We start from the raw sequence: 25,910 nt of genomic DNA, 5'->3' as shown, positions 1-25,910 counted from the left end.
TTTGAGAGGTTCATATTACACTCCTTGTTGATATGCAATTTAATATAGCTCTAACTAGTTTCCTCTTTGCAAAAAGAGCACACCAGAAAAACTTGGCCTCTAATCTGTTCAGGGTTATTTACGCAGCTCTGAAGGTCTCCACTGCCTTCTACAGCCATGTTTATCTTGTTCACCTCTCTGGAGATCAGACTCTAGTGAGTGTCCTGACTACAGTGGGCCTCACTGAGGCATACTAACAAGATGGAAACAAGCAGAGCCGTCTCTACCGGACCATTCATCTCTCGCTCTGGCATCTCGGCAGATGGAAAGGAATTGGCACATCATACCTGTGCTACTGGCATTGCACCCATGGGGATGCAAATGTAGTGACTGTCAAACTTTGAAGGATAGAAGTCAAGTAAGTAAAGATGTCAGCACACTGTTTTTGCTAAATTCAAGATTTTCTTAATATTGATATTTACATTTCAGTCAACTCTCTACATGAGTGAGTGTTTCTATGTTGGTGTTTTAGTCTGTGTGTGTGTTCCAGCTGCCAATCCCCAAGATCACCTCATTAATAGTTTTAAATGATTCTAAATGTCTAAATAGATGATCCTTTGTGTGTCGAGAAAATTCTGCCCCATAGGGTTATAAAAACATATAAACCCACTTTATAATTAAAAAAGGCAAAGGAATTAATCAGATAATATCCTTAAGGGTTTTGTCATGCAATCTGGACATAACATACATGAGTGATTAGTCTGTGCAGGTGCATTAAAATGAAAGCACACTGACCTTGGAGCAGTGTACATGTGGCCTCAATAGATCAATTCCACCTGCCACAGCGAGTCTGACTCAGGCTGTCATGCAAGTGGCCACAAATTATGTTTACCATTGTATAGACAGCCTGTATCCATCTGGTGGAAGCAGCCTAATCCTCCACACACGTTGTTAAGTATTGAATTGTATGCAAACACATGATAACACATCATTAGTTGGACCTTTCTAGGCAAATTTTACTCATCAATAAATGTTCCAGTACAAGGAATTTCAATCAGTTGTATCAAAATGCTGTGAGGAAGAAGAATCTATGTATCGGTCGCTCGTCCCTACCCTCATATATGTCCCATAGGAGCGTACCAGCAGCAGGCATATCAGACCTTTGACATCATTGTTACAATAATAAACATGCAGTTAAGGTTGAGGAACAGTAAGAGTTTGGTTAGGTTTAGGCATAGAAACTACAAGGTAAGGTTAAGGAAGAGATGGTGGTTTGGGTTCAAATAAGTAGTTCCTTAAGGTTAGAGGACTATCAGTTTCACATGGGAAATGAACTGTGCGAGGTCTTGTGTTTTGTCAACCCATCCGTCCACCCCAACCCTCCATCTCCAAACACGGACTTTGTGGCCCCGTATACTAGATCACTCCCATCATAATCACTATGACCGCCAGAGGTCGCCTAACATAAAACGTAACAATGGGTCGTGATAAGCTGCTTGAAAAAATAAACTATGGGGTAATTTTTTACAGGTCAGTCTCCTCTTATCATTTTTACAGTATAACAGAATCAGAGCAGAACCAGAGCCATTTTTTCTAACCAAGAGACAGTACATTATGATCACACAAAATCAAAGTGGTCCAAGTACTGATCCCTCGGGAATACCCCTTTTAATGAGACAGTGAAACCAGACTGTTGAGACCAAAAAAGTTTTCAAGATGATCTAAAAGAATAGTGTGGTGTACAGGATAAACAACAAAAACAAAACTACAAAACTAGTAACAGCAAGACAGTAGGTAAGTTGTTCAGAAATCATGAAAATGCACCATATCAAATGTACCACTAAGCTACACCTATGTCACAGGGAGGAAATGTTTTGTTTTCCCGGTGCTGTTCTCTTATATCTGAGTTTCTCAAAACAACTTTGTCTCATTTCTTACTGGAGTGGAGGGTGTTGCAGTAATTAGTTTACTACTCATCTGCAGACCCCCTACTGAGGAAGCCTTAGCCCAAATTTCCTTTCTTCTGTTAACTCAGCCCTTTGTGTGGTGGTTCAGATAGTAATCAGCGTTTCCATGCAGGTAGTATTCCATAGCACAATATTCAAAACAGTGCCGTTTTTTCTTTCTTTGTGGGGCCAATTCTTGTTCTGAAATCAGTGAACAATGAAACTGTTAGTATTGTATGAACAGGCTTATCAGGATAATTAATCTTAATAATTAGCCTTGACCTACAACCTGCTATGCCTTGTGTTGTAAACCTGCATTCATATCTTCCTTTGTTTTGTCACTAAGCAGTTCTGTAGATTACTATCTAAATAACCTGGTGAAAAAAATCCAAGGTCATTCTAATACACAGGACCCCACATGCAACACAAAGGGACAGTACAAATCTCTCATTCATTCACATCTTGTAGAAAACGTAATGATACTAATTTGGAGTGGTCAGACCATCTGAAGTATTTGATGTGCCTGCTTGTGTGATGATTAGAGAACACTTTGTAACATCTTAAAGCCTCGGATCAGACAAGGAGGGGCAAGAAGGGAAGAAAACATTTCAAATGACGAGGACGTACGGTATCGGACTGCTCTGAACTGATTAGCATTTCCTCTGCTCTTTGACTGCTGTGATCATACACACAAAGTTTGAAGTGCTTCCTGTGTCTCACCTTAGACTAAATTTCATGTAATCTCAAACGGTCTTTTTCTTCTGCTCACAGAGCTTATCTGCTATAGGCTGATTAAGTTACAGTTTAATTTAATAAACAAAAGCAGTTTTTTACATTTATTTAACAGCAGAGTGGCGTAGTCGTGCCCACCAACTATTTTAAATTTCAAGTAGATTTTTGTGTATTTGTTTCTTTTTCAGCACTCCCCTCAATCACATTCATGCTTGCCTTCACACCTGAGCTCTATAGCACCAGTAAAGCTTTATGCTGTTAGTCAGCAGCTTGGAAAAAAAGATGCAATTTATGTTTCCAATTGACTGATGGTCCTGCACTAAATAAAACTGCGAGATTGGGAGTATGACTAAATTTATGAATGATTTGATTAGATTTGCTCAAGGCAGATTGGTTACACAGAGGAGGGATTAGGTCTTAAGTAAGAAAGAGACATATCATCATTATGAACCATTCCCTGATCAGTTTAATAGCTGTAATTTCATTATACAGTGTGCAGTCTTAATGTATACAATTCATATATACTTGGTGCAAGTGAGCTAAATTTAAGATTAGAGTTGGAGCGGTGTTACCAGGTTAAACTGAAACTTATTTCCCTTTGTCTGTGAGGGAGATATCATGGGTGTAAATACACAAGTAAAATTTTAAATAAAGTTTGCATCATTTAATGTAAGTCAGCTAAAAGGATAAAGCTACAAAAGTACATTGGATCCATGATGTTTGTGTTACCATGTACCTGCTTTAATCTGAATAATGTTGTACTATTGGAATAAAAATAGTGATATCAATAATATGGAGACAAAGTGCTTGTAAAGAAATTCAATATATTTGATTGATGAGGTTTCAGACTATATGGTAGTTTGGTGCCTTGTGGTGGGAATTTACTCACTTCTGCCACAGACACATGTGTCTGAGACACGCTCACCAGAAGGTATTACAGGAAGAACCCAGTCAGCTGAATCCATCTGCCTGCAGGCAGCTTTTTGTGTTTTAATTAACCCTTCTTCCGGTCATATGAAGAGATTGAATAATCAGAGTCAATAGTGCTACTTGTCAAACTCCACTGTCTGCCTAATTGACTGAAATATTTTTGGAGGAGAGGAACTGAGTGGGGGGAAACTAAAAGTAATCTTATCTGACTTTTGAGTAAGAAAGTCTCACACCCCAGTTGGCTCGATACGTGGCTGTAAAAGGTCTGTAGCATGGTCAGCTTCGATGAACCTTTTAAAATACAAAGTTCCACCCGTTGGACTCGCTGGCCTTAGTAGCACTACTTTAGGTGTGTTTCGGTCTGTAGCGGACTCAATCTTCACAATTTCACTGTTTGAAAGCTCTAAATCTCCTGATTCTATCTGTGCAAAACATTTTAGGACCCCGATATCACTCTAACAGTGGTTAACACAGAATTGGCTGATTCTTGTGGCTATGGTTCCAAAGTGTTTTCCACACAAAAGGTATTACTACAAGCCTTATATTCCCTTCTGCCAAAAATTAGGCGAGGCAAAAAAAACACTTACTTTTATACCATGTTTGTGCCTCTGTAAATTTGGCTCAGTATCTCTTATACTCATTTTGACTTTTTGGTTGAAAGGAACAGAATCTTTTTATTTTGGGTACATTATTTTCAGGCTTGTGCACAAGATTGGCGGTTTCTGGCAACAGGATAATGGAGCTTACGATGGACTCCAGTAGAGACAAGGCATTGAAATAGATGAAAAATTTCCAAATGTTCACTGAAACTTGTCAAACCAGTCCTGCATTATAATTCACATCTTTGTTTTCCATCCTTATGCTGATGGTCATACTTTGCCAAAATATGGCTAAATACACAGCTTTGTCTCAGTCCTTACACAAGTTCCTCCTACTACTGTTCCAGTGTTACTCTCCTTCCTGTGAATAAGAGAGATGCATTACCAGTATTTTGACTCTGTATTCATTGGAGAATACAGTAACTTGCTCCATTATTCTATGGATTAAATGCTGAATGAAAAGATTTTTTGAGTCTTTGTTCAATGGGTGATGTTGACGAAGAACAACTTGAATGAACAGAAATGATCTGGGGAAGCAGTTTCATGGGGAAGAAGGGATGTATACACAAGTGGGAGCTGCCCTCACCAACCTCAGTTAAGTGCCTTGTTCAGGGAAAGTGATCACAGAGGGAACGGAAAGGAAGCCTTGTTCACTTCCTGAGCCGGTTTCAGAATTCAAAGTGGCAACTTTCTAGTCAAAAGCCGTTATTATTGTCGCCTTTTTCTGTAAAACCACTGTTTTTTCATATGTTTCACCAGAAATTTCATCCTAGTGTGTGTCCCCAGCCACCCTACTCTCTTGCTGGACTGCACATGTATTTATTTTGGCCCTTTTTTGTCCTGAAAGTCCTAGTGTCTTTGAAGACGCCCTTCCTTCTTTTGCAAATGTCCAAAGCCCGCAAGGAGTAGTTCTGAGTTTCAAGTTTTGAGTTCAAAGCCAGGCAGTTCAACTGTATCAGCACAACTTACAGCTGGCACTAGAGATAAAATTTAGGATGCAGGGGAATTGGCACTCAGTCTACAGTGACAGTGGTGGCTTGATGCCTGGTGTCCCAGAGTCTTCCTTTGTACTACCAGCAGAAACACATCCTCTCTGCCAGGGGGCCACTGAGGGGAAACAACAAAATTATGAGTGTGTAACATGAGGATATATTTTGTGGCGTGTCGGGAAAGAGTGTGAATCAAGCCAATGATTAGTCTATGAACTAATCTGACTTTTCTGTAAGTTTATTGTATTTTGCAAGAAAAACAAGGATGACTATAATTGGATTATACTTTGCTCCTTTAAAAGCAGCAAATTTATGTACATGAATATAATAAGTACCGGGTAAAACTCCCTCTAGTTCAAATTAGGCACAACTTACTGAGAGCAATGGCCTCATTTAGTTTAGACCACACTAGCGGAACGGTTGGTGGTAAGGTTAGGAGTCTTATTAATAATATCTGGAAGTCTAAATAAGTGTTCAGTGTTCATTTTTTGGCTAAATATTAAGTCCAAATAGCCAGGGAACACTTTAAAATACTTGAGGCTTGGAGAAATGATATTTGCAAATACTTTATACTCTTCATCAACTACTAAGCTATCTTCCGGTCCAGAAGCTCCAACATTTATCTAGCTAGTATAGTAAATCCGCATCCACCATCATAAAGATTAAAATAAACATTTAATACAAAATCCATATATCTGGATTGGAAGTGTTAATGAAATTATTAAAAACTTTATTTTAAGCAGAAAAGGAGACAAGTGTTATAATATCTTGTTACCATATACCCTATGATCAGACATCTACCTTTCACAGTGAGAGCTGTTCATGTTTCACGGTGATTGTGCCAACCCTCTTGACGGTCTGTCATCTATGCCTGGATGCTGTCTTTTATGGCACATTGTTTAGAGTTACCTGCATCATGTATCTGCAGTAGCTCATGAAAATTAATTATTTCTCAAACACCCCCTGCATTGTGTTGAAAGAGAGTTGCATCTCCCCCTACTGTTTTTACGGTAAAAAGCACCATTGCAGAGTCAAATCAAGAGGCAGTATCCTGTACCTTTGCAAAGATCTTAATGTGTGCTTCTGAAGGTCTCACATCACACTTTGTTTTAAGACTATTAGGATTTTTATATGGACGACATCTCTTGTGTAATAACCGAGGTTCTCTGCCCCACTGGCAGGAATGGAAATGCACAGAACTGAGTGTTTACTTGATGTTATGTCATGTTTTAATGTTGAATTTAAGGCTGCCTTATGTGTTTAGTGAGTTTCCTAATCATTGATCAATCTTGATGGATGAAGGATAACTCATTTTTTAATCCAGTTCTAACTTGTAAACAAGGAAACGTGGAACACTGGTTTACAAAGCAAGTCCCCGTGTTTGTTAATAAATAATTAAATGATAGTGTCTCACCAAAGACGCATGTTAGAGTATAAACACATTTTTTGTTCCCTGCAGATTATATAACAAATTCTAATTCTCTTAGTGTAGGCTCATTTATATTCAGGACAGTGGATAACTTCTTAATTTCACTTACACTGGACAGAAAACAGAATCTCAGTGTGACTCTACAAGGTCAGATGACTTAACTTTGCTCTTCCTCTTTTTGATTATGTGTAACAAACAGGGAGTTATATATATATATATATATATATATATATATATATATATATATATCGTATCAGTAGTGTAAGGACACAACATATATCACAGTGCTTCAGTACTTGCAATGATGTTACATTTAGGGGGAGAATAATTTTCACCAGGATTTTCAGTAGAACCCAATGAGCCTGCAGTGGTTTGACCCTTATTCTTCTCAGTAGCTTCTCAATATTCATGTGCAATGGGTTTTTGCTCTTACTGACTTTAGCACTTTGTAAATGACAGTTTGGAAAAACAACCCCCCAAAAAAGCCTCTCAATACGACTTCACGGTCGAGGCTAATATCTCCGAAAGACACGAACGCAGCACAGTCACCTGATCTGCGCCAGAGCAGTACAAATGTCACGTGAGTCCTCGCAGCAGGTCACAGTCCGGTCCCGGAATCACCATGGCTTCAGCAGCAGAGTGAGTTGACTCTTCTGTTTCCCAAAGCGCTTTGACTGGAAAAAAAAACATTTATTCGTTTTTAAGTCATAATTTAGAGTCCTTTTAGCTTTTACTGTTAGACCGCCGCTTATAGATATAACATGTAGTTGTTACCTCGCTAAGCTCGCGAGCTCGACTAATAATAAAGCAGTTGTCAGGCAGATGTACCGTCACTTCACTGTGTAGTGAATAAACAAAAGCTTTCAAGTTCCCTTTTTCGCAGGGATGTAGTGAACTTTCACTGTCTTATACTAAAAACTGGACATAGCACTCGTACAGCTGCGTTCAGCAAAACGTTTTAAATGCTCAGACATTTAGCTTACTTCCAGTTTCTTATTATGTTAAAACTGGTGTAAATATACCTGAAGATGCTTTCAAAGACACATTACTATCTACAGTAACTGAACTCCTCGCAAAGTGATATTTAAAGAGACTGTGATTCTTGACAATATTAGCTGAACCAGTGGTTCCCACCCTTTTGGTCTTTGGGGTCCTTAAAGGGAGGCGATGTCTACTTGCTGTGACCCCATATAACAGACGGGTCTGGCTGTTGACATGAGTCGTGGACAGTTCAAGCAAAGGCTGATTTTATTTTGTCGCTGAGGTTGTTTCGTTTAAATTATTTTTAGAGGCCCGAAAAGATGAAAATATCCAATATTTCCCAAGGAAAAATCAAAAATATGAGTCATGATTTAGAGACATAGTGTTGTAACAGACTTGATTATCTTTCTTAGCTCACTTTGACACTTCAAATTTATCATTAGATCCCATGTGGGGCCATCATATCGACTACTAAGCTATCTTCAGTCAGTTATCTAGTTAGTAAGTCCCCCATCCACCTCCATAAAGATTAAAATAAACATTAGAGAGAACTTACATATATCTGGACTGAAAGTCTAAATGAAACCATTAAAACCCTCATTTCAGCATAAAAAGAGATCAGTGTCATACCTTTTTTTTTTTTTTTTTTACAGTATACCCTATCATCAGCTTTCATCACAGGGAAAGCTAGTCATGTTTCACAATGAGTGTGCCAAGTCTTAATTACTGAGCTAAACTACTGGTGAATGACTAACTTTTATAGTATCAAATCATGCACCACAATCCTTGTGTTACATGTTAGTTATTTTTTATCTATTTATTATTGATGTGTGTGTGAGACACTGGTAATAACGTCAAGCACCGTCCTTTCACTTTAAAAAGTGCAGTATCCACTGGTGAAATAGTTCAAAGCCAACAATATAATTATGCCTTTTGTTTTCGTGGAATAACTTTTGTCTTGGTGTCATCGTGACATGTGGTACATAATGATTAAAATATTATGATATAATTAATAATAAAATCATTATTAGAAATAATTATCTAGTGGTCTCCAAAGAACAAGTTTTATTTCCTTTTGATCATGACACAACCCGGACTGACTTCTTGTTATCATTAGATAAAACCGCATCAGAATCTGCTGTGATAATCATAAAAATAACAGCAGTCAGCAGATATAAGGCAATCTCTGCAACGGAGTACAGACACAAGTGCACACCATACAATGTTATGCAATCCTGTACAACACAAATTAATTTAGTTTAATAAATACTTCAGTGATACGTTGGGGATTAGGATTGCACTTTAGTCAATTTTTGTTTCTACCTCCTTCAATAAGATCGTGTATTACCTCACTGTGGCTGATCTGTCCTCACTGATGCACAGTTACGCCTTTAAACTCAACCAACAGTGAATGATACAGAAATCCTTGAGCCATAAAACACACTGAGGTTAAGGATTAACCTTTTGGTACAGTCCAGACTGAATCAGATATGTCGCGTTTGTTATCTTATCAGCAAGGGCACAGCCAGAGATCAAGATTTATAACCAATACCCCTCAGTTACAAGGCTGTCGATCTCTCTATATCTATGTCTTAACTCAATCTGAAGGCAGGCTGGGCTGTGGTTCACCCACCTCTTAAGGCTGAAATCTACTGACCAAATCCTGAGGATAACCTCCGGATAGAACTAGAAACATAACGGGTCTCTTCTCTCTGCTCCGTAGATACGTGATTCTTCTGAATTTGCTATGAAAGCTTGAATTATCAATTTTCACTGCAGATTCTGTAATGTTTTGATATAGAGGAAGAGAAGAGAGAGCACATACTCAAATTGTCATGTTAGTGAAATAGAATTAATATTATCACAAAACTGTTGTGTTTGGCCTAATATTGTAGGGAATTTGCATTTTAAATATGGACAGGTTAAGGACGTATCAATCTAGTCTTGGAGCCACCCAATCCCCTACCTCCCTGTCCTTTCAGACCTGTCTTCTGGCTGGGTAATGACACCCTGAGGGTGTCTGCTGCCCTTTTTGCCGAGAACCGTCAACGCCTGTGCATAGGGCTGAAAGCCGAAGATGGAGTGGTACCAAAGTCGGTGGTTTTGCTGCAGGGAGGAGAGCAGAAGCAGAGGTACTGCACGGACACAGACCTCCTTTTCAGGCAGGTAGGTTGTCTTTAGTTGACTCTGGGATTGCTGCAAAACTAAGGCTGAGGTGGGGGCAAGGTCTTGCATTTATTAATCCATCCATCCATGACCCATGTTGGTCCCAAGCCATCATCTGTCTGCATGTCCTGGGTCCATCTTCTCTCAGTTGGTTGTTTTTTTGATCCCTAAAGAAAAGGCTATCTATCAAGGTTCCACAAAAACCTCACCTGGCTTCTCTTAAATTCAGGTCCAGTTCTGACCTTCTCTGGTACTGTTAATATCCTCTCTGTCAAAAATATGAATGCCAGCCACCTTGCAAAGAAATTACTTGTATCTATGATCTGAGGTTTTTCGACACTTCCCCCTAAGTTGGTGACTATAATTGGTTTTTAACGAAAATCAGTGGGCACACTGAAAGTTTTTTGTTGTTGAGCTCTGTATTCGCCTCAGTAAAGCCAACTGGTCTAAGAAGGGACAAGATCTTATTTTTTTCATGTGATAATCTGACCAGAATATGCTGGCACCCTGCTTTCTTCTAGCTGACTATTTTATATTTTCCTTCACTAATGTCCTGGCTCATGATGATGATGATGTTTCAATTCTGTAGGAGTCTTTCTTCCACTGGGCTTTTGGGGTAACTGAGCCTGACTGCTACGGAGCCATTGATGTGGACTCTGGGAAATCCCTCCTTTTTGTTCCCAAACTGCCTGAAAGCTATGCTACTTGGATGGGAGAGTGAGTCACACTAATCCTCAAAGAACTGTGTACATGGCCAACAGTCAGCTGGTCCAGAGCTGCGAGCTCTAACTTCAAGACTGGGTTCACAAAGTTCTTAGTCAGTTACTTTTAAAGCAGCCAAAATTAATTTTAAACATTTTCGTCATCACCCAAAACACCTTAGTGATATGTTTGACGATAGAAAAGCTTGCTCTAGGATTTCTTACACAGACGGTACACAAAGTAAATTGCTCAAATAAGTATTTTTTTTTTTTTTTAGATTTATTTATTGCTTGTTTTGGAAAGCCCCTTGCAAAATGCCCAAAATTCCACTTGAACATGAAATTAAATTGCAGAGGAATTAGAATAATTTACACATTTGAAAAGTTGACGACAAGCTGATTGCTGCTCTAGGCTAGTTTGTGAGGACAGGTTGACGATTAAAAGCCATCATGCATACAGTGTTTCAGACTCTCCAGTGATTGTGTGTAACTTCATCAATGAGACGACTGGACATAATGATTGGGAAATAACCTGCAGATTCTTGACCCTGTCAGATTGTTTGCTCTTCCCTAATTTATCAACCTCAAAGCATCTTTTTTTATTTTTTAAATCTAACATGTATTTTTTTTTTTTTTTTTTTTTTTTAAACCTTTTGCACTCACGAGGTACTTGATCAGCACTTTAATGTAGAGTGCTTCATTAGTTTTGCTTTCTCCCTCTAGTCTTTCTCCTGCATACTTCAGTTCTGCTGGTGTTTTCTCAAACTGTAACATAATCCATCTGTTTTGTCTTTTACTATGTTTATTGTACTTTTCTTTACCAGTTGTGTGTTTCCCATCTGTTGACAGGATCTTTTCTAAAGAGCACTTCAAGCAGAAGTATGCTGTTGATGAGGTGCACTACACCTGTGACGTAAGTCTGTCTGCGTAGGTGTTGGTCTTTACAGCCTGTTTTTGCGTGTTTGTGTTTGGGTGTTTGAGAGCCTGTGACCTTTTTCCTGTGCAGTAACTGAACCTTGGTGTTAAGTCACCAAGTTGTGAAGTTTCAGGAAAGGACATCGGTGACTTCGTTGACTTTTTTTAAAGGTGAAAGTCATCATTCTCTTATTTGAACCTCCTGGCGAAAAATGATCTCGCTGGCACCAGATAGACTTTTGTACAGAGCATGGACCTGCATCATTTATATCTGCTCAACTAAATGTGTTATTCAGAGGGATTAAAATAGAAATTAACATGCATGGACATTTTTACAATACTAATACTGTGATCCTCTGTGTGTCAGTATGTAATTAGATGTTTGGGGCATGTCCACAAATTTGTGTAAGAGGATGTAAAAGCTCTTGGGGCAGGTCATGTGGACAGTATCTTGGCTCACACAAAGCACGTGGAGTATCATACTAATATTTAATTTATTGTAAAATTCACCAGTGTGCACACCTCAGACAAAGTTCAACCACCAAAATTAACTTGGGACTTTTATTTTGAATTTTATTTTAAATTTGTAACATGCAGCTCCATTCTCTTCTTTCTAACAACCAATTCTTAAAAAAAAAAAAAAAAAAAAAAATTGCATATTTTGAGAATTTGGGGAAAACAGTCCTCCATAGCAAGTGTTGGCAGCAGATTCCCAGGAGAGCTATATTAGAGGGTTGATGGCTCCAGAGCTATTTTGGAGGTGTGCATGCTGACAAATCAAAATAATATATTTAGACTAAAATATAACAGCTTTCACTGGCCAACAAATCACTCAGAAGTTTACATTTGAAGTGATCACCTATGAATTCTATATTTACCCCTTGATGACTCATCCTGCTAATATTACAGGTATTTTTACATCTCCCCACCTGAATGAGGCATTAGAGTTCCTAATTAGTCACAGGTTGAGATTCAGTCCAACCAATCCTATTCTTCCATGAGGCAGTTCAACACTGCAGTATAATATTTGAAAACATTAAATCATATAATCACTCCTTCTGCATTATTTAAACTAACACTGTCATCTAGTCAGACAAAGAAACCAGATGCTGATGTTGAGCTTTCAGTTGACAATGCGGCCCACAGAAGGACCTAACAGAGAAGTGTCTGTGTGCGTGTGTGTGTGTGTGTGTGTACATATATAATGGTTTTTTTCTTTCTTTTTTTTTTTTTTTTTTCAGAAGCAAGTCGTGAATATTTGAGCATGTTGATTTGTTGTTGCACACACACTTTTCTCAGCACTATCCTGTTTAACATGCAAACAGTTCATGCAGCAGTTTGAGAAAAATATATAAATACTTTGTTTTTAAACCTTTTTAAATTATCTGGCAGGAGTTTACTTTCACAATTTATTGCTGGCAGAGTTTTACTATAAACATTTTTGTATCTGTGACAATATTTTCGGAAAATTCCAAGTATGTGCCAAGTGTTGTTATATTTCAGAAAAATGCTCATTACTCTGCAAACTTCAAGGTTCTTCTTTCTGGCTTTACTTGACTGACAAGCATGTTTACTGAACTACTGCAAACTTGAGCAAATCATATTTAGGCATACAAAAACATTTAAAACTCAAGTCTCTGTTACAGCTAATCATTGACTCGTTGATCAGTTTAACTGACAGTGATTACCCCACGACTGCATTCAAAACTTTAGATATTTAGATGACCACTAATATAATCTTTTCAATCATGGCAATTATTCCATTGTCTAAAAATTAACCTGCAATTTAGATTTTTAGGCGCTATGATTTTTTTCTGCTTTGCAGAGACAACAAAGTGAATGTGTTAGGAGGCCAGTTTTCATAATAAAAACAATGCTCCAGTATCGCCACAGGGTCTGTGAACGCTGAATCAGGGATCTGTTATCTGACATTTAGGCTGTTGGCAGAGGAGTAATAATGTCGCTTGAGGTTTGTCATTCAGAGTGCCAGAGAGGCCATGTAGCCTGCCAGTGACCTTTAATCTGCACCAGAAAAATGGTGCTCATTGTTTCTGCGTCTCGACGGTGTATCTCAGTCCTCTAATGACTCCCTGTCTGCTTCCCTGCAGATCGCTGATGTCCTGTCCAACCTGAGACCAGCAGTGCTCCTAACACTGGTTTGCATCACTCATTCATAACCGATTATTTGCATATAGATGGATAGAAAGATGTTGATAGGTAGATAGGTGGATAGATATCTATATAGATATCTATCCACCTATCTGTAAATATATGAAGATCTATAGATAGAGATACATAGATGATCTGATCATAAGTCTTTAAGTGTGGTGTTGGAGTATTTTACAGAACCTGCTTTAGGGATGGAGGTCTGTCAAAGCTCCAGTCAGATCTGCTCACCCTACCTCATCTTACTTTGTTAGCTGCCAGCTCATTCATCATTATCATCATAAATAAAAACACTGAATCCTTTCAGGTTGTTAGTGTTTAAGCTGTTAAATGGTGGCATGAAATATCTGCTGTTGACAATCTGAATCTTTAACAGTGTCAACTCACAAAAGCCCAATTTTATTATATAGATCAACTACTAAAGATGCAGTGTGAGAATTCATTTAAACTCCTTTTACTAATTCTATACAGTTGTCAAAAAATTTCGTAAAGGAATAGATCATCAGCATTAATATAAACCAACTTAATGTACTGTATTGACATTTGAATATAATTGTTTTTTTTCATGTCATTTTTGTTTGTTTTTTTCTTTCCACACAGCGAGGACAGAATACAGATAGCGGGAGCATCTGCCGTGAAGCTTCCTTTGCAGGAATTAGTTCGTATGTTCAGTTGGCATCAATTTGCATTAACATAATTAAACTTTGTTTGGGGAGGCTATTGATTTTTTTTTTTTTTTTTTTTTTTCTCTCCCCCCTCCCTTTTTATAACCAAGGATACAACAGAGTCTCATGCATACTGATTGTTGTTGATTAACCTAATTCTGAATGTAATTTAATGAAGCTTGCTTTTGCTTGCTAGTTATCAATTCATGGTAATGTCAATGTTACTGTTGTCCATAGCACTGGTCTTTGTTCTTTTTTTAACTGCATATCTTACACCATTTTATCTGCTCTACACTCTGTCCCTAACTGCTTTGAAAAAGAAGTCTCATACTTAATTCAAAGGTAATATAACCATTTGCATCAAATTACATTTATATTTATAATGCTGCTGTTTCTTGTTACTTTTTCAATCAGCTTCCAAGTAAACAACATTCTTTTACACCCAGTCATTGTGGAATGGTAAGTAATTAAGATTTGTTTTTATAATAATATTGACAAAGACAATTTAAGATACCAATAAAGACTGTAGTCTCTCCCTTAATTTCCCAAACGTTTTTTTTCAGTCAGATTCTGTTACTTTTAATACACAAACCTTTGCAATTACTGCTGCCTACTCAGGCAATTATGTGGCTGCAATCAGAAACGGGGACTTTTCTTCGAGTTGTTTTTTTCTCTCCTAGAGTCAGATGCCAGTCCGCACAGATGTAATTGACTTCGTGCTTCCCTTGTTGTCCTTGGCATTAGAGTTTGCACCCTCCACATGAACTGACATTTTCTGAAATAAGGAGGAATGCTCCTCAGGCACACCTCCTGGAGAGAAAGACTTGATTGATTGATCTAACTTTCATTAGTGTTACTATTGGTTACCACTGCCTTATGTCATTTACTTGGTTCTATTATTGCAGAAATGCTTAATACTCTCCGGTATGTATTTCATTTTTAGCCATTTAAGGTGCAGCTACTGCCTCCCTAACCCAAATAAATCAGCAGGCAAAAAAACTTCAGCTTTAATTTGGTCTTAAAGCTTAACAGTAGTTTATAAGTCCATTTCCCTCTGGAATTTCAACAAATGACAAGCCCCATTTATATACAGCGGTCCTGGGAAGGATGGAGGACAGTCTGCTAAACATTTGTTCTCTACATCAACTACTGTATTAGAAGTGCATATTAAATGATGCATTTCAAAAATGTCTCAATTTCAGCCATCGCATTACCACCACTGCATTCCTGTAGCTTAATGTGAGAGTTGTATGAATATGGTTTGATGTTTTACGCTACAGTCTTCAAACTTTGCATCGATAAACTGGCAGTGTAATGATCAGAGAGGCAGAGAGCTGGTCTCTCACTTCTTGTTTCTGTCTGTGTCTGCAGCCGCCTGATTAAGACTGATATGGAGCTGGAGGTCCTGCGATACACCAACAGGATATCAAGTGAAGCCCACAAAATGGTGGGATCCTTATTTGTTAGACAGGGTGCTCACATTGGTGCATTTTAAAGTTCAGAGCTTGGAAATGAAACACCCAAAGTATCAAAGTGTATCAAGTGCATTTTTTTGAGTTTAAAACTCATTAAAAGAGTTAACAGAGATAGACTTTGACCCAATAAGTTGTAACATTAAAGCATTATTTTACTTGTGCACAGGATTTAACCATTTTACCATGAATAGCCTTCAGGGATCAAGGAGCAGTTAGCCTCACAATGTTATCTGTCCTCTGACATCATTCACCATGGGCAGATGTTATTGCTTTCCCCCTGTATTTCCCGCCATTGTTACCAGTGTGATCATTGGACTTAGTTTTCGGAGGTATGTTTTTACGTATGTTTCCCCAAAGCCACCCACTTTGATCTCCCTACAGGTGTCCAGTAAAAAGCGAAAGTGTTCTCCCACATCAGCAAGTGCTTGCAGGCACTCTCGCTGACTTTGAACTCTTTATGCCCACTTCGGCTAAATGCCGCAGAATATTTTTAAGGAGATAACCTGAAATTCATAGTGTTATGTTAAAAGTGGAGATGATATCAAACAAAGGAGAGAAAAAGAAATTTACAAGAAAAGTCATTAGCCAATACAGTTGTTCAACAGAAAAAATGTCTTTACTTACTTAGATTGTTGTTTTGCATAAAAAAACTGAGTGAACAGCAAATAATTAATTAAACTACTTTGTGAAGTGTTATGTGTCACATCAGAGAGGAACTCGGGGTGTAACATGCACAGAGGCTCAAGCATTTTGAACCACTGTACTTTCAGGTGCAAACTGAAAATGATTGAGAGCTTGATGCTTTGCATATAGAGTGGACCACGAGATCAATTTTAAGAGTCAAAAACGGCTTGACCCAATAATTAAATTTGCTAACCACATATAATCACACTTTTTCACTCCAGGTAATGAAGCACGTGAAACCTGGACAGAAAGAATATGAAATGGAGAGGTAAGTGGCGCATTTTGTATCAGCCCATGTTTGGTGGCAAGACACAGAAACAGAAAGTCTGAAGTAGTCCTTATTTTATTTCAGTTAACTTTCAAATGGCCTCATGATGATAAACTGGCATATGGAGACTAACTCTGCTCCTGTCACTTTCGTTTGGATGGACATTGTGCTGATATGGTTGCTGAAGTTACTAAGTCAGCATTTCAGCAAAATATCATTATTCGATGAGTTAAACTCTTAAATTTGGCATTTGAAATGAGCAGCAGATGATGAACTACCAGTTTGGATTTGACCCTGCTGGTACAAACAGAAAAGTCCAACACTCCAGTAAATGTTTAATTGTTTTTATAGCTACAGTGCGAGTAATTATCCTGGGGTTTCTTGCTTGTTGTGAGAATGTGCCACATTATGTCACATCCTTCCCAGCTCTGTAATGACACTGGTAGATCCGGCACTTTCAGGTGTCCATGGTGCTTTACTATATGCTTCAGGTATATAAAAATAAAAAAAATGTATGAAATTTAGAATTAAATACTAGGCAGATAGGGCACAGGGTTATAATCAAATGGAAGCTCAATCTAGATTAAGAATTTAGGTTTGGTCATGTTGGACATTGTGTCACAGTAAAACAATAGTGACATTTTCTGAATCACCAAAACACAAATTTCAACAGAGAAACACAACTTTTCTACAATGGGCTTTTTTTTTTTTTTTTAAATTCAAGCTTAAGAGAATAGGAGCAAGACACACAAAAGTGTCATTTGGACAGTAATTTAATGTATTTGTTTGATTGTATATTTTGATTGCTGTCAGTCTTGATGGTGTGATGATTAAAGAATGTGTGCTGGATGGATTTTTAAAAAACATGGAGTCAGGACATTGAAAGTCTGTCTGTTGATTTGCAGCTGTGCTGAAATTGCTTAGTTTCTTTTTCTGGCTTTTTTTTTTCCCCAGCCTGTTCCAGCACTACTGCTACACTAAAGGAGGGATGCGCCACAGCTCGTACACCTGTATCTGTGGAACGTATGCTTTTTCAATTCATTCTTTTACCTATTATTTCTTATCTAGTTTTTTACCATATTTACTTACTTAATGTCTTACTTAACTGATTCGGTACACACAGGTTATAATAAGGATGTTGTCAACAATGGAATAAAAGGTGGCTTTAAGGTTAGAAGTTGCAAAATCTTAGACCTAACACCTTTAAATGCTGTCTTTATATGTTAGACTGAGTATCACTGGAAAAAAACAAAGGTTATTAACATGTTACAGTATAATGCAGAACATTCTTCAAGCCTCTGTGGCACTCCGGTACCCTTAAGGATCTGAATGCAGAGCAGAGTTTAGGATGCAGCGGAAATTGACTCCTTATCCCTGCAGAATCCCTGGTGTCTTGTCGGCCAAAACAAACCATGTTCGCTAAAACAGTACAACACCCTCCTCTCTGTTGCAGGGTGACTGCCAGCTAGCAGCATCACTATGCACGAAGAATTTTGAGATGCTCTTACTCATCCTCTGGCCTTTTTGTATTAAAATCCATGTGTAATGAGTACCTCCCAGGGCTTAGTGGTCAAGGAAGCAATTTATTTTCCTGTTCCAATAAAGAGCTTTAAGTGAAGGAGGATCCTATCCTGAAATACAAATTATAATTCAAATTGTTTTAATAGTATCTTTTATATAAGGCACATTCATTGCAATTACGACCTTGTAGTGTAGTTGTTATTCATATGTAGATAAATACTATTTATGTCTTCAATTCATGCATTGTGTGTTTATAATCCAGGGGACATAATTCGTCTGTGCTCCATTACGGGCATGCTGGGGCTCCCAACGACAAGTCAATTATGGACGGAGATATGTGGTGAGTAGCTTTCAGTAGTTTTTAGATGCAAGCTACTCATGGTTTGTAATCTCCTAAAGGGGGAGCTGTTGTGTCATTGTCAGACCAATTCTGCACATGCCAAACTCCACAGCCTCTGTGTAATGGCATTGTTACTGTTCTGCTTAAGTTTTGATCTTCAGTGTTGTTGCTATCTATGTAGGTTTTGTTGCACCGTAAACAACTCAAAAACATTTTTGACACAAACCCAAACACTTAAGAAATACGTTTGATTGAATCAGCTCTGATATTTTGTCCCCTGCAGTCTGTTTGACATGGGTGGAGAGTACTACTGCTACACATCAGACATCACCTGCTCCTTTCCAGCCAATGGCAAGTTCACCCCAGACCAGAAGTTAATCTATGAGGCCGTCCTCAAGTCCTCCCGAGATGTCATGGCTGCCATCAAACCAGGTTATCATCTTTTACTCAGTTTAACTATTGAATACACATTACTGACTCCCAAAAAAGTAAAGTGAGGTAACTTAAAAGTTCATCTTCAGCCCTCAAAGTACTACCAGCACAGCGTTAACTGCTGTTTTTTTTGTTTTGTTTTTGTTTTTTTGCACTTTATAGTCATCTTTTTTTGTTGTTGTAAAATACAAGTCATAGTAGTGATCACTGTGATGACATTTTGACTTGAAGAGTCTTTCAACAGTTTAAATTTCCAAGGTTTTCAGTACAGTTAAACATTACAATTGCTGAGGTCTTGCAAATAATGTTTCTTTTTGAGCTATGCTTCTACGTAAAATGTTAACCTGGTCATAGATTCATACCTATATTTTGAGAAGCTTTTGGGCTTAAAATCAATCAACATGCATACTTTTAGTTTTGGTCAAAGAAAATTCTGTTCTTAATTAACCAAACTGTTTTTGTTGGGTGTTGTTAGGTGTGAAGTGGACTGACATGCACCGCCTCGCTGACCGGGTTCATCTGGAGGAGCTGGTGAAGATCGGCATCCTGAATGGCAGTGTGGAGGACATGATGAAGGTCCACCTGGGCTCTGTCTTCATGCCCCACGGCCTGGGACACCTGCTGGGCATCGACGTGCACGATGTGGGAGGCTACCCTAAGGTGAGAACAGAAGACTTAAATTCAGAGACTGCTCACATCACAACCACCCAGTAGACAGAAGCAGAAAACACACTCCTGTTCCTCCAAAAGTCGTCAATAATAGAGAGGCCCTCGATGCAGAAGTGAAACAAAAAAGAGACCAGGCTGCAGAAACAAGTTCAGGATGAAGGCAGGACAGAGGGGAAGGTGACATGTTGTCTGAACTCTGAACACAGATGGTGTCAGGCTTCTGAAACTACATACAGAAATAAGTTAACCCACAGTAGCTCCAGTGGAACTGCTGAGTTTTCACCAGCAGAAAGTGTCAGTGTGTAAAGGGCACTGTGAGGCAGGGCATTGCTGAACATGCTTAAAGTGATCTGTCAGCTTCTGTAGATACATGATAAACAATACTGTTGGCTAGTTTCACTAAGACTGACATATTCATCTTTAATCACACTATGAACTAGTTTAGTTTTTGTTCTTGTTTTTTTTTTTCTTGTCTCAGTAGAAAGTTTTTAAGCACTGAACCTAAAGTCTCAGATAAAACTTTATGTGCATAAAATCAAATGGTTCCTTGAAGCTATGTCTGTGCCTCCTCCATTTCGCAGCAGATATTCTACACTATTTTTTTTTAATCCATGATAAGAATAAAAATAATACATATCAATATATCAATACTGTTTAAATATTTTTCGAGTGACATTTTTGGCTGGACCGCAACAGTGACGCCAGCCCTAGAAATGCGAATGTCCATGACTGACTGAGCAAGTTACACCATTGGTCGGCTGAACGAGTTTTGGAGTTTCCCCATTCTCCTTTTGTTCTTTCAAAATGAATTGGCATGAACAGTTTCTAATACATCAGGGGCATTTACATACAGTGTTGCCAACATAGCGCCTTTGTCGCTAGATCTATCGACTTTTCAAAACCCTTTAGCGACTTTTTTACACAAAAGCACCTAGCGACAAAACTAGCGACTTTCTGGACAAATCCGAGCTACTTTCCTTAGACGAAAGTCACCCTGCGAGCGCGAGGTGGGGCTTTCCCGCCGCAGGCGCGCCTCTCTCCGCGTCTCATTCAGTTGAGCACACGGCAGCTTGACACAGGCGTGAACGAGCTTCTAACTTTCTCTCTGAGTGATAGTTTGACTAGTAGATATAGCGGAAATCATAGCACAGCCGTCGTCTTTAGCTTATGTGTACGGTGTTTGTGTCGGACCACGTCACAGTTATAAAATCAGGATTTTAGCAGAGCAGAGCAGCAGCTTGGACGAGACTGCTGCTTAACGTGTAGTCTCAATGGGCCACGTTTCAGTTACTATTTCATACTTGTTCCGTTGTCTGACAACAGGAACAGAAAAACATGTAAATGAGAACAGCTTTATTGGGAATTCGGCTGTATTAAATTACTGTATATGTGAGTGTACTATATATGTTATTACTAGTTTTGGACCTAAGGGTAATTCTTTTGATGTAAGAAGGAACAGAAACTGTGGGAAATGTCATTTTTTGAAGAACTGAATTGTACTGAGCTCAAACAAATCCATAAAAACAAAATTTACTACAAAGTTTGACTGTATTTAACCAGCTGTACTATTGTTCAGGGGGTGGAGCGCATCGATGAGCCTGGACTGAGGAGTCTTCGGATGAGTCGCCTGGTACAGGAGAGGATGGTCCTTACCGTGGAGCCCGGCATTTACTTCATCAACCACCTGCTGGACCAGGCCCTGGCAGACCCTAAACAGAGCTGCTTCATCAACAACCAAGTGCTGGCTCGCTTCCGCGGCTTTGGAGGGGTCAGTCAGCCGCCAGCGTTTTTACTTGTCTGTATCTGTGTTTTTCGGGTGCTGAATTCACCAGCGGGGTTGTAGAAATGAGTCATGTGACGATGAATCATTGACAATGAGTCAAGAAATACCTGACACTGATCAATCTGCATTCAACACATCAATTCTTTTCTCTCCATTTTGCATTGATTGAATTGCCTTTGAACTTCTCCTGCTTTAATCGTAACATGTTTAACTGACCACTGTGTCACTACTGTGGGCAGGTTCGCATTGAAGATGACATAGCAGTGACAGCGGATGGAATAGAGCTGCTGACCTGCGTCCCTCGCACCGTGGAGGAAGTCGAGGCTTTCATGGCCGACTCAGCCAAAACCTTCAGCCCTGTCGTCAGCAGCGACACGTTCTGAATGACATCTCTCAGACATTACTAACAAGCAAAAACATGAAGTTTCCTACATTATCTTTCTAAAATTTTTATAATGGTTTGAACATGTTGATAAATGTTAAAAACAGCCACAGTACCGTAACAGAGTTAATTTCGGTACCTCCTGGGGAGAGAAATTTAATTTAAAAAGAAAAAAATTATTCTTATGTCCTTCTTTTGACTCTCAAAAAACAGTGAAATTTAATTAAACGGTTTAATGTGCAGCTATGTGCAGCAGATCTGTTTTATTTAGTTAGTATTTTGTATGAAAGACAATTCTTTTATTAAAATTATACAAATCAGTATATCCAGGACTACAAAGTTTCTGTGAACCTGACAACTACAGTAGACCTCTTGTCCTGTGACAGAAGAGTTTGTGACAGTTTTACTTCAGGATGATGAAACATTAAATCAACATGCACTGTATATTATCATGGGAAGTGGAACGTGCAAAATATGCTTGTCCCATACTCCCTTTGTCCTCTTAATAGATCATTTACATGTTAAGCAGAGTCATCATTTCCTCATCCTCTGATGTTAATCTGAATCAGTTTAGGAATCACACCAGCAAAAGCTTCTGTAAAGTGTTCAGATAATCTGTAATGTTTTATACTTCAGAAAATCTCAGGAACACTCCTCATGAAAATGAATCTCTGGATACTTTAAAATGTATTCTGATAGTGGTGAATTCTGGTATTGTTGTTTTTCTTCTTGAATGTTCTTGAAAAATCAATGGTCAGGCCACCATGTTGGCAAATTAAGAATAGTATTTATATTTCCCTCATAAATTAAGTAATATTAAGTAATATTTAATAGTTACGTGATATGATGAGATTGTCAAAGCTGAATTGAAGGCTCAGCTTTCCTCCATTAATGATTTATTTTGAGGAAAAGGCATTTTCAGCTGCAGAAAAAGGATCAAAGGGCTAGTGGCGCTGTTTCAACATTTAGGCTGCTGGTGAGGGAGGGAGTGAAAACAAAATCGGCTTCGCTGGGCCAGATGTCACAGATTTGATGATGATTGACATAGGTACATTTCAAGAATCTTTCTGGAACGACTCTTGGACAAAGTTTTCTTCATTACAGGGAGCATTATCTTGCAATAAATTAATACATACAGTAAAAGCTATCAATATGTTACAATGCTGGCAAGTGAATACAAATGGTCATTCCATACCAACTCACCCAGGGGTTCCCAGTTCACATGATGGATTTCTTGAAAAAAATCAGGAAAAACCTGTTGAATTCATGGGAGCATGCAGAAATCCTGTAGGTTTACTCCAAATACTTCTTTAGTTATGAATTTTTGAAGTTTGCTCTTGGAGCTAAATATTGTGATTTCTGTCATTATTTCTAAACCTCACCAATCACTTATATTTCAGTTTTTCAATTTGTATTAAACATTCAAGAAACCCTAAGGATTTATACCATGTATGTATGTAGTTGTTGCTAAATGTTTTACATTAATCAATTTTTTTTTTTTTTACTTGAACAGAGAATCTTTCATTTTCAAAAATTCATATCTCCAGGGGTTTTCACTTTCTTGCAACCAAATTTTGATTCTGTGTAGTATTAATATAGTTATATCTACTTAGTGCCACAGATCTTGATAAAAAATATAGCTTCAGAGCTGAAAGACCCACTTTTTAAGATATTTTGGCTGTACATTTTCCCAAGAAGAATTTTTAATTTCCTTGAAACTTTTTGAGGGAAAGTGCTAAGATTCATTGCAGATATATATATAAAAAATTCAAAGTTGGTATACTACTCCATCATTTAATACTTTTATTAAATTTAAATTTGCATACACTTCACTGGCAGAATACTACATTCAGTGGTTTTATTTCATATATATTTGTAGATTTTTTTTTTTTTTTTTATGTTGACCGTTCTATCTCTTTGTGATACCCATCAAGCCTGTTTTTCATTGGGTTCAGGAAATTTGCAAGTTGTAATGGCTTGGTTTGTTGCATACTAGATGATGTCATCTTCATACGTGCATCTGGAAAAAATATTAGTCTTAGTTCCTTAGCCTAATACACACAGTGTATTATTTCGCAATCTCAGGTTTTTCTTCCTGTGCGTGTTGTAAGCGCTCTGTTTTCTCTGTATTTATGATCCTCAGTAAGTGACTCCGTCTGCTATTGAGGTGCAAGTTGAAGGGATCAAGACACTGTTTCCGAAGAAAGCCATAATTCACCGAAAAGTACTTGTGGTGATGAAAACAAATTGTGGAATCATCTGTCAAGTGAGAACATCCACTTCTCAACTTCAGTAGTTCCTTGTCTGTTCCCAACTCTGCCAAACTTGACAATCGACTTTTCCATTAGTGTGGGCTGTCTTGTGCCAGTTGACTTCTTCCTTTAGGGGTTTCCAATACTGCATGGCTTCATGATCTCACTATCACATCCACCTGGTTTAGACTGTCGAGACAAATGAAATTCCCTTGTAAAGCCATTTCGGAGGAACTGGATAAGTCACAGGTTTCTCCAAATTACTGTTAATCAATAAGGAGAAAATATTTTTTATATTTCCATATTGCTCAGCTCTACACATCCCAGTAGGTGAGGCGAGTGTTTGTGGCATGGACAATTGGTAATACATCAGTAATAAATCTGTGAACTTTGAAAAAATCTTTTTCCTTTTAATAAGGACAAAAAAGTTCTCATGTTGTCAAGTCGGTTTCAGTTCATTGTGTTTTTAAAGACTATTGGTGAAAAACACACCTTGTACAATCTACTACACTTTTATTTCAGCAGCTCACATAAAACACACATTTACAGACAACACTTGAGAATTACATTTGGGCAGTTTTTTCACATACACAGTATCTGGGGCAAAAGATACTACAGATACAGACAGATACTACTACATGTTTTCACACAAATATGTGCTGTTAAACACCAAAATATTTTCAGCAGAACTATCTTAAGGAACTTCTAGACAAGAGAATAATGTAGGCTAATTTACTGATTCCCTTAAAGGGAGTTTTCCTTTATCTTTCCCCCTTCAATTAGAGAGGTCAAAGGTCATGGATTTGTTGGGATGGACCGAAACGTGGTGGAGTCAAGCTGCAAGTTTCTGACAGAGGCCAGAGTTTGAGGTTAAAGCCTCAGCTCCAGATGCAGGAAACTGAAGGTTCCTGGTAGAGGCTGGAGTCGGAGGAATTAGGATCCAGCGTTTTGCAGAAATGTGCAGGTGGAGGAACCTGCAGGTTGCTGCCAGCGACTGTAGTTGTGGATTACAGTTGCAACTGTCCTCTATGCAAAGGACGTAGTTGGATGTTGTCAAAGGTTACAGGTGGAACAACATTTTCCAGTTATTTAACAAAACTGAGGGTGGAGCTTGGGGCTGCATTTAGATGGTAGTGGCTGCAGATAGTGATTGAAATCGATTGTAGGTGGAGCAGATTTTTGCAGCTGTGTGCAGGTGGAGATCAGAGCAGCAGATGGCTGCCGTAGTAAGAAGGCAGAGTTGAACTCCGCGGTGGCTGGTAGGTGGAGGGTGGAACGAGGCAGTTCAGTTAGCTTACAGAGATTGTAGGCGGAGATGTGTCAGTAGCTGTTTGACAGAATCTACAGGTAGCGGCTGAGGCTGTAGGCGGAGGGTGGAACATGGCAGTTCACCTGGCTTGCAGAGGTTGTTTGTGTCCTGGCAGATGATTTAGGTGGTGGTTGAGGCTGATTAAAGAGTTTGCTGGCAGAGGCTGCATTTACTGATTTGGAAACAGACTGATTCAATTTCACCATGTGAGTGTTTTGACTTGTGTGACTTATTAAGTCGACTTAAAACTACGTATTATTTACAGCTGTATTTGATCCTTTTAACTGCCCTAATGTCTCAATGTTCGCAGTGTTTCTGCTACTTTGATTTTAGTTTCAATTCTTAGTTCTTTTCTTTGGTGGCGGTCCAGGTTCTGGTTCTCTGAAATTGTGAATATCATAAAAGGGAGGATAGACTCTAGCCCAGTACGATATGTCCACAACCAAACGTCCGTCTTCTTCAGCTGACGTCGTAATCATGGGACGATCCAGTCTCTCCCACAGCTTCTGTTCGATGCTACGTCCGAGCTGTAAACTGTATGGACGAACTCGGCCGCTCTTGTACCTATGAGGAGTGGAAAAAACACAAATTAAACAA

The 25,910-nt window shown here is 38.5% G+C and overlaps 1 protein-coding gene across 1 annotated transcript; it reads left to right on the top strand.

Annotated features, from left to right (window-relative positions):
* Positions 1 to 7,141: 7,141 nt before the first annotated feature.
* pepd (peptidase D) lies at positions 7,142 to 22,382 on the top strand. Its single transcript, XM_040129288.1, has 15 exons — positions 7,142 to 7,243; positions 9,568 to 9,751; positions 10,341 to 10,468; positions 11,302 to 11,365; positions 13,476 to 13,523; positions 14,134 to 14,195; positions 14,613 to 14,657; positions 15,570 to 15,645; positions 16,579 to 16,625; positions 17,580 to 17,648; positions 18,409 to 18,486; positions 18,770 to 18,918; positions 19,394 to 19,578; positions 21,164 to 21,355; positions 21,610 to 22,382. Exons 1-15 carry the CDS (start codon positions 7,227 to 7,229, stop codon positions 21,751 to 21,753), a joined length of 1,488 nt encoding a protein of 495 aa, XP_039985222.1. The 5' UTR covers positions 7,142 to 7,226; the 3' UTR covers positions 21,754 to 22,382.
* Positions 22,383 to 25,910: the final 3,528 nt, after the last annotated feature.

The sequence above is a fragment of the Xiphias gladius genome, chromosome 1, assembly GCF_016859285.1.
Source record: "Xiphias gladius isolate SHS-SW01 ecotype Sanya breed wild chromosome 1, ASM1685928v1, whole genome shotgun sequence".
Lineage (NCBI taxonomy): Eukaryota > Metazoa > Chordata > Actinopteri > Istiophoriformes > Xiphiidae > Xiphias > Xiphias gladius.
Note: the sequence above shows the minus strand (reverse complement) of the source record. Positions and strands in the feature narration are given on the sequence as shown.

Coding starts and splice junctions, on each gene's coding strand:
- pepd (XM_040129288.1), top strand. Junction 18,919..19,393: donor CATGGCTGCCATCAAACCAG/GTTATCATCTTT, acceptor GGGTGTTGTTAG/GTGTGAAGTGGACTGACATG. Junction 21,356..21,609: donor GCTTCCGCGGCTTTGGAGGG/GTCAGTCAGCCG, acceptor TACTGTGGGCAG/GTTCGCATTGAAGATGACAT.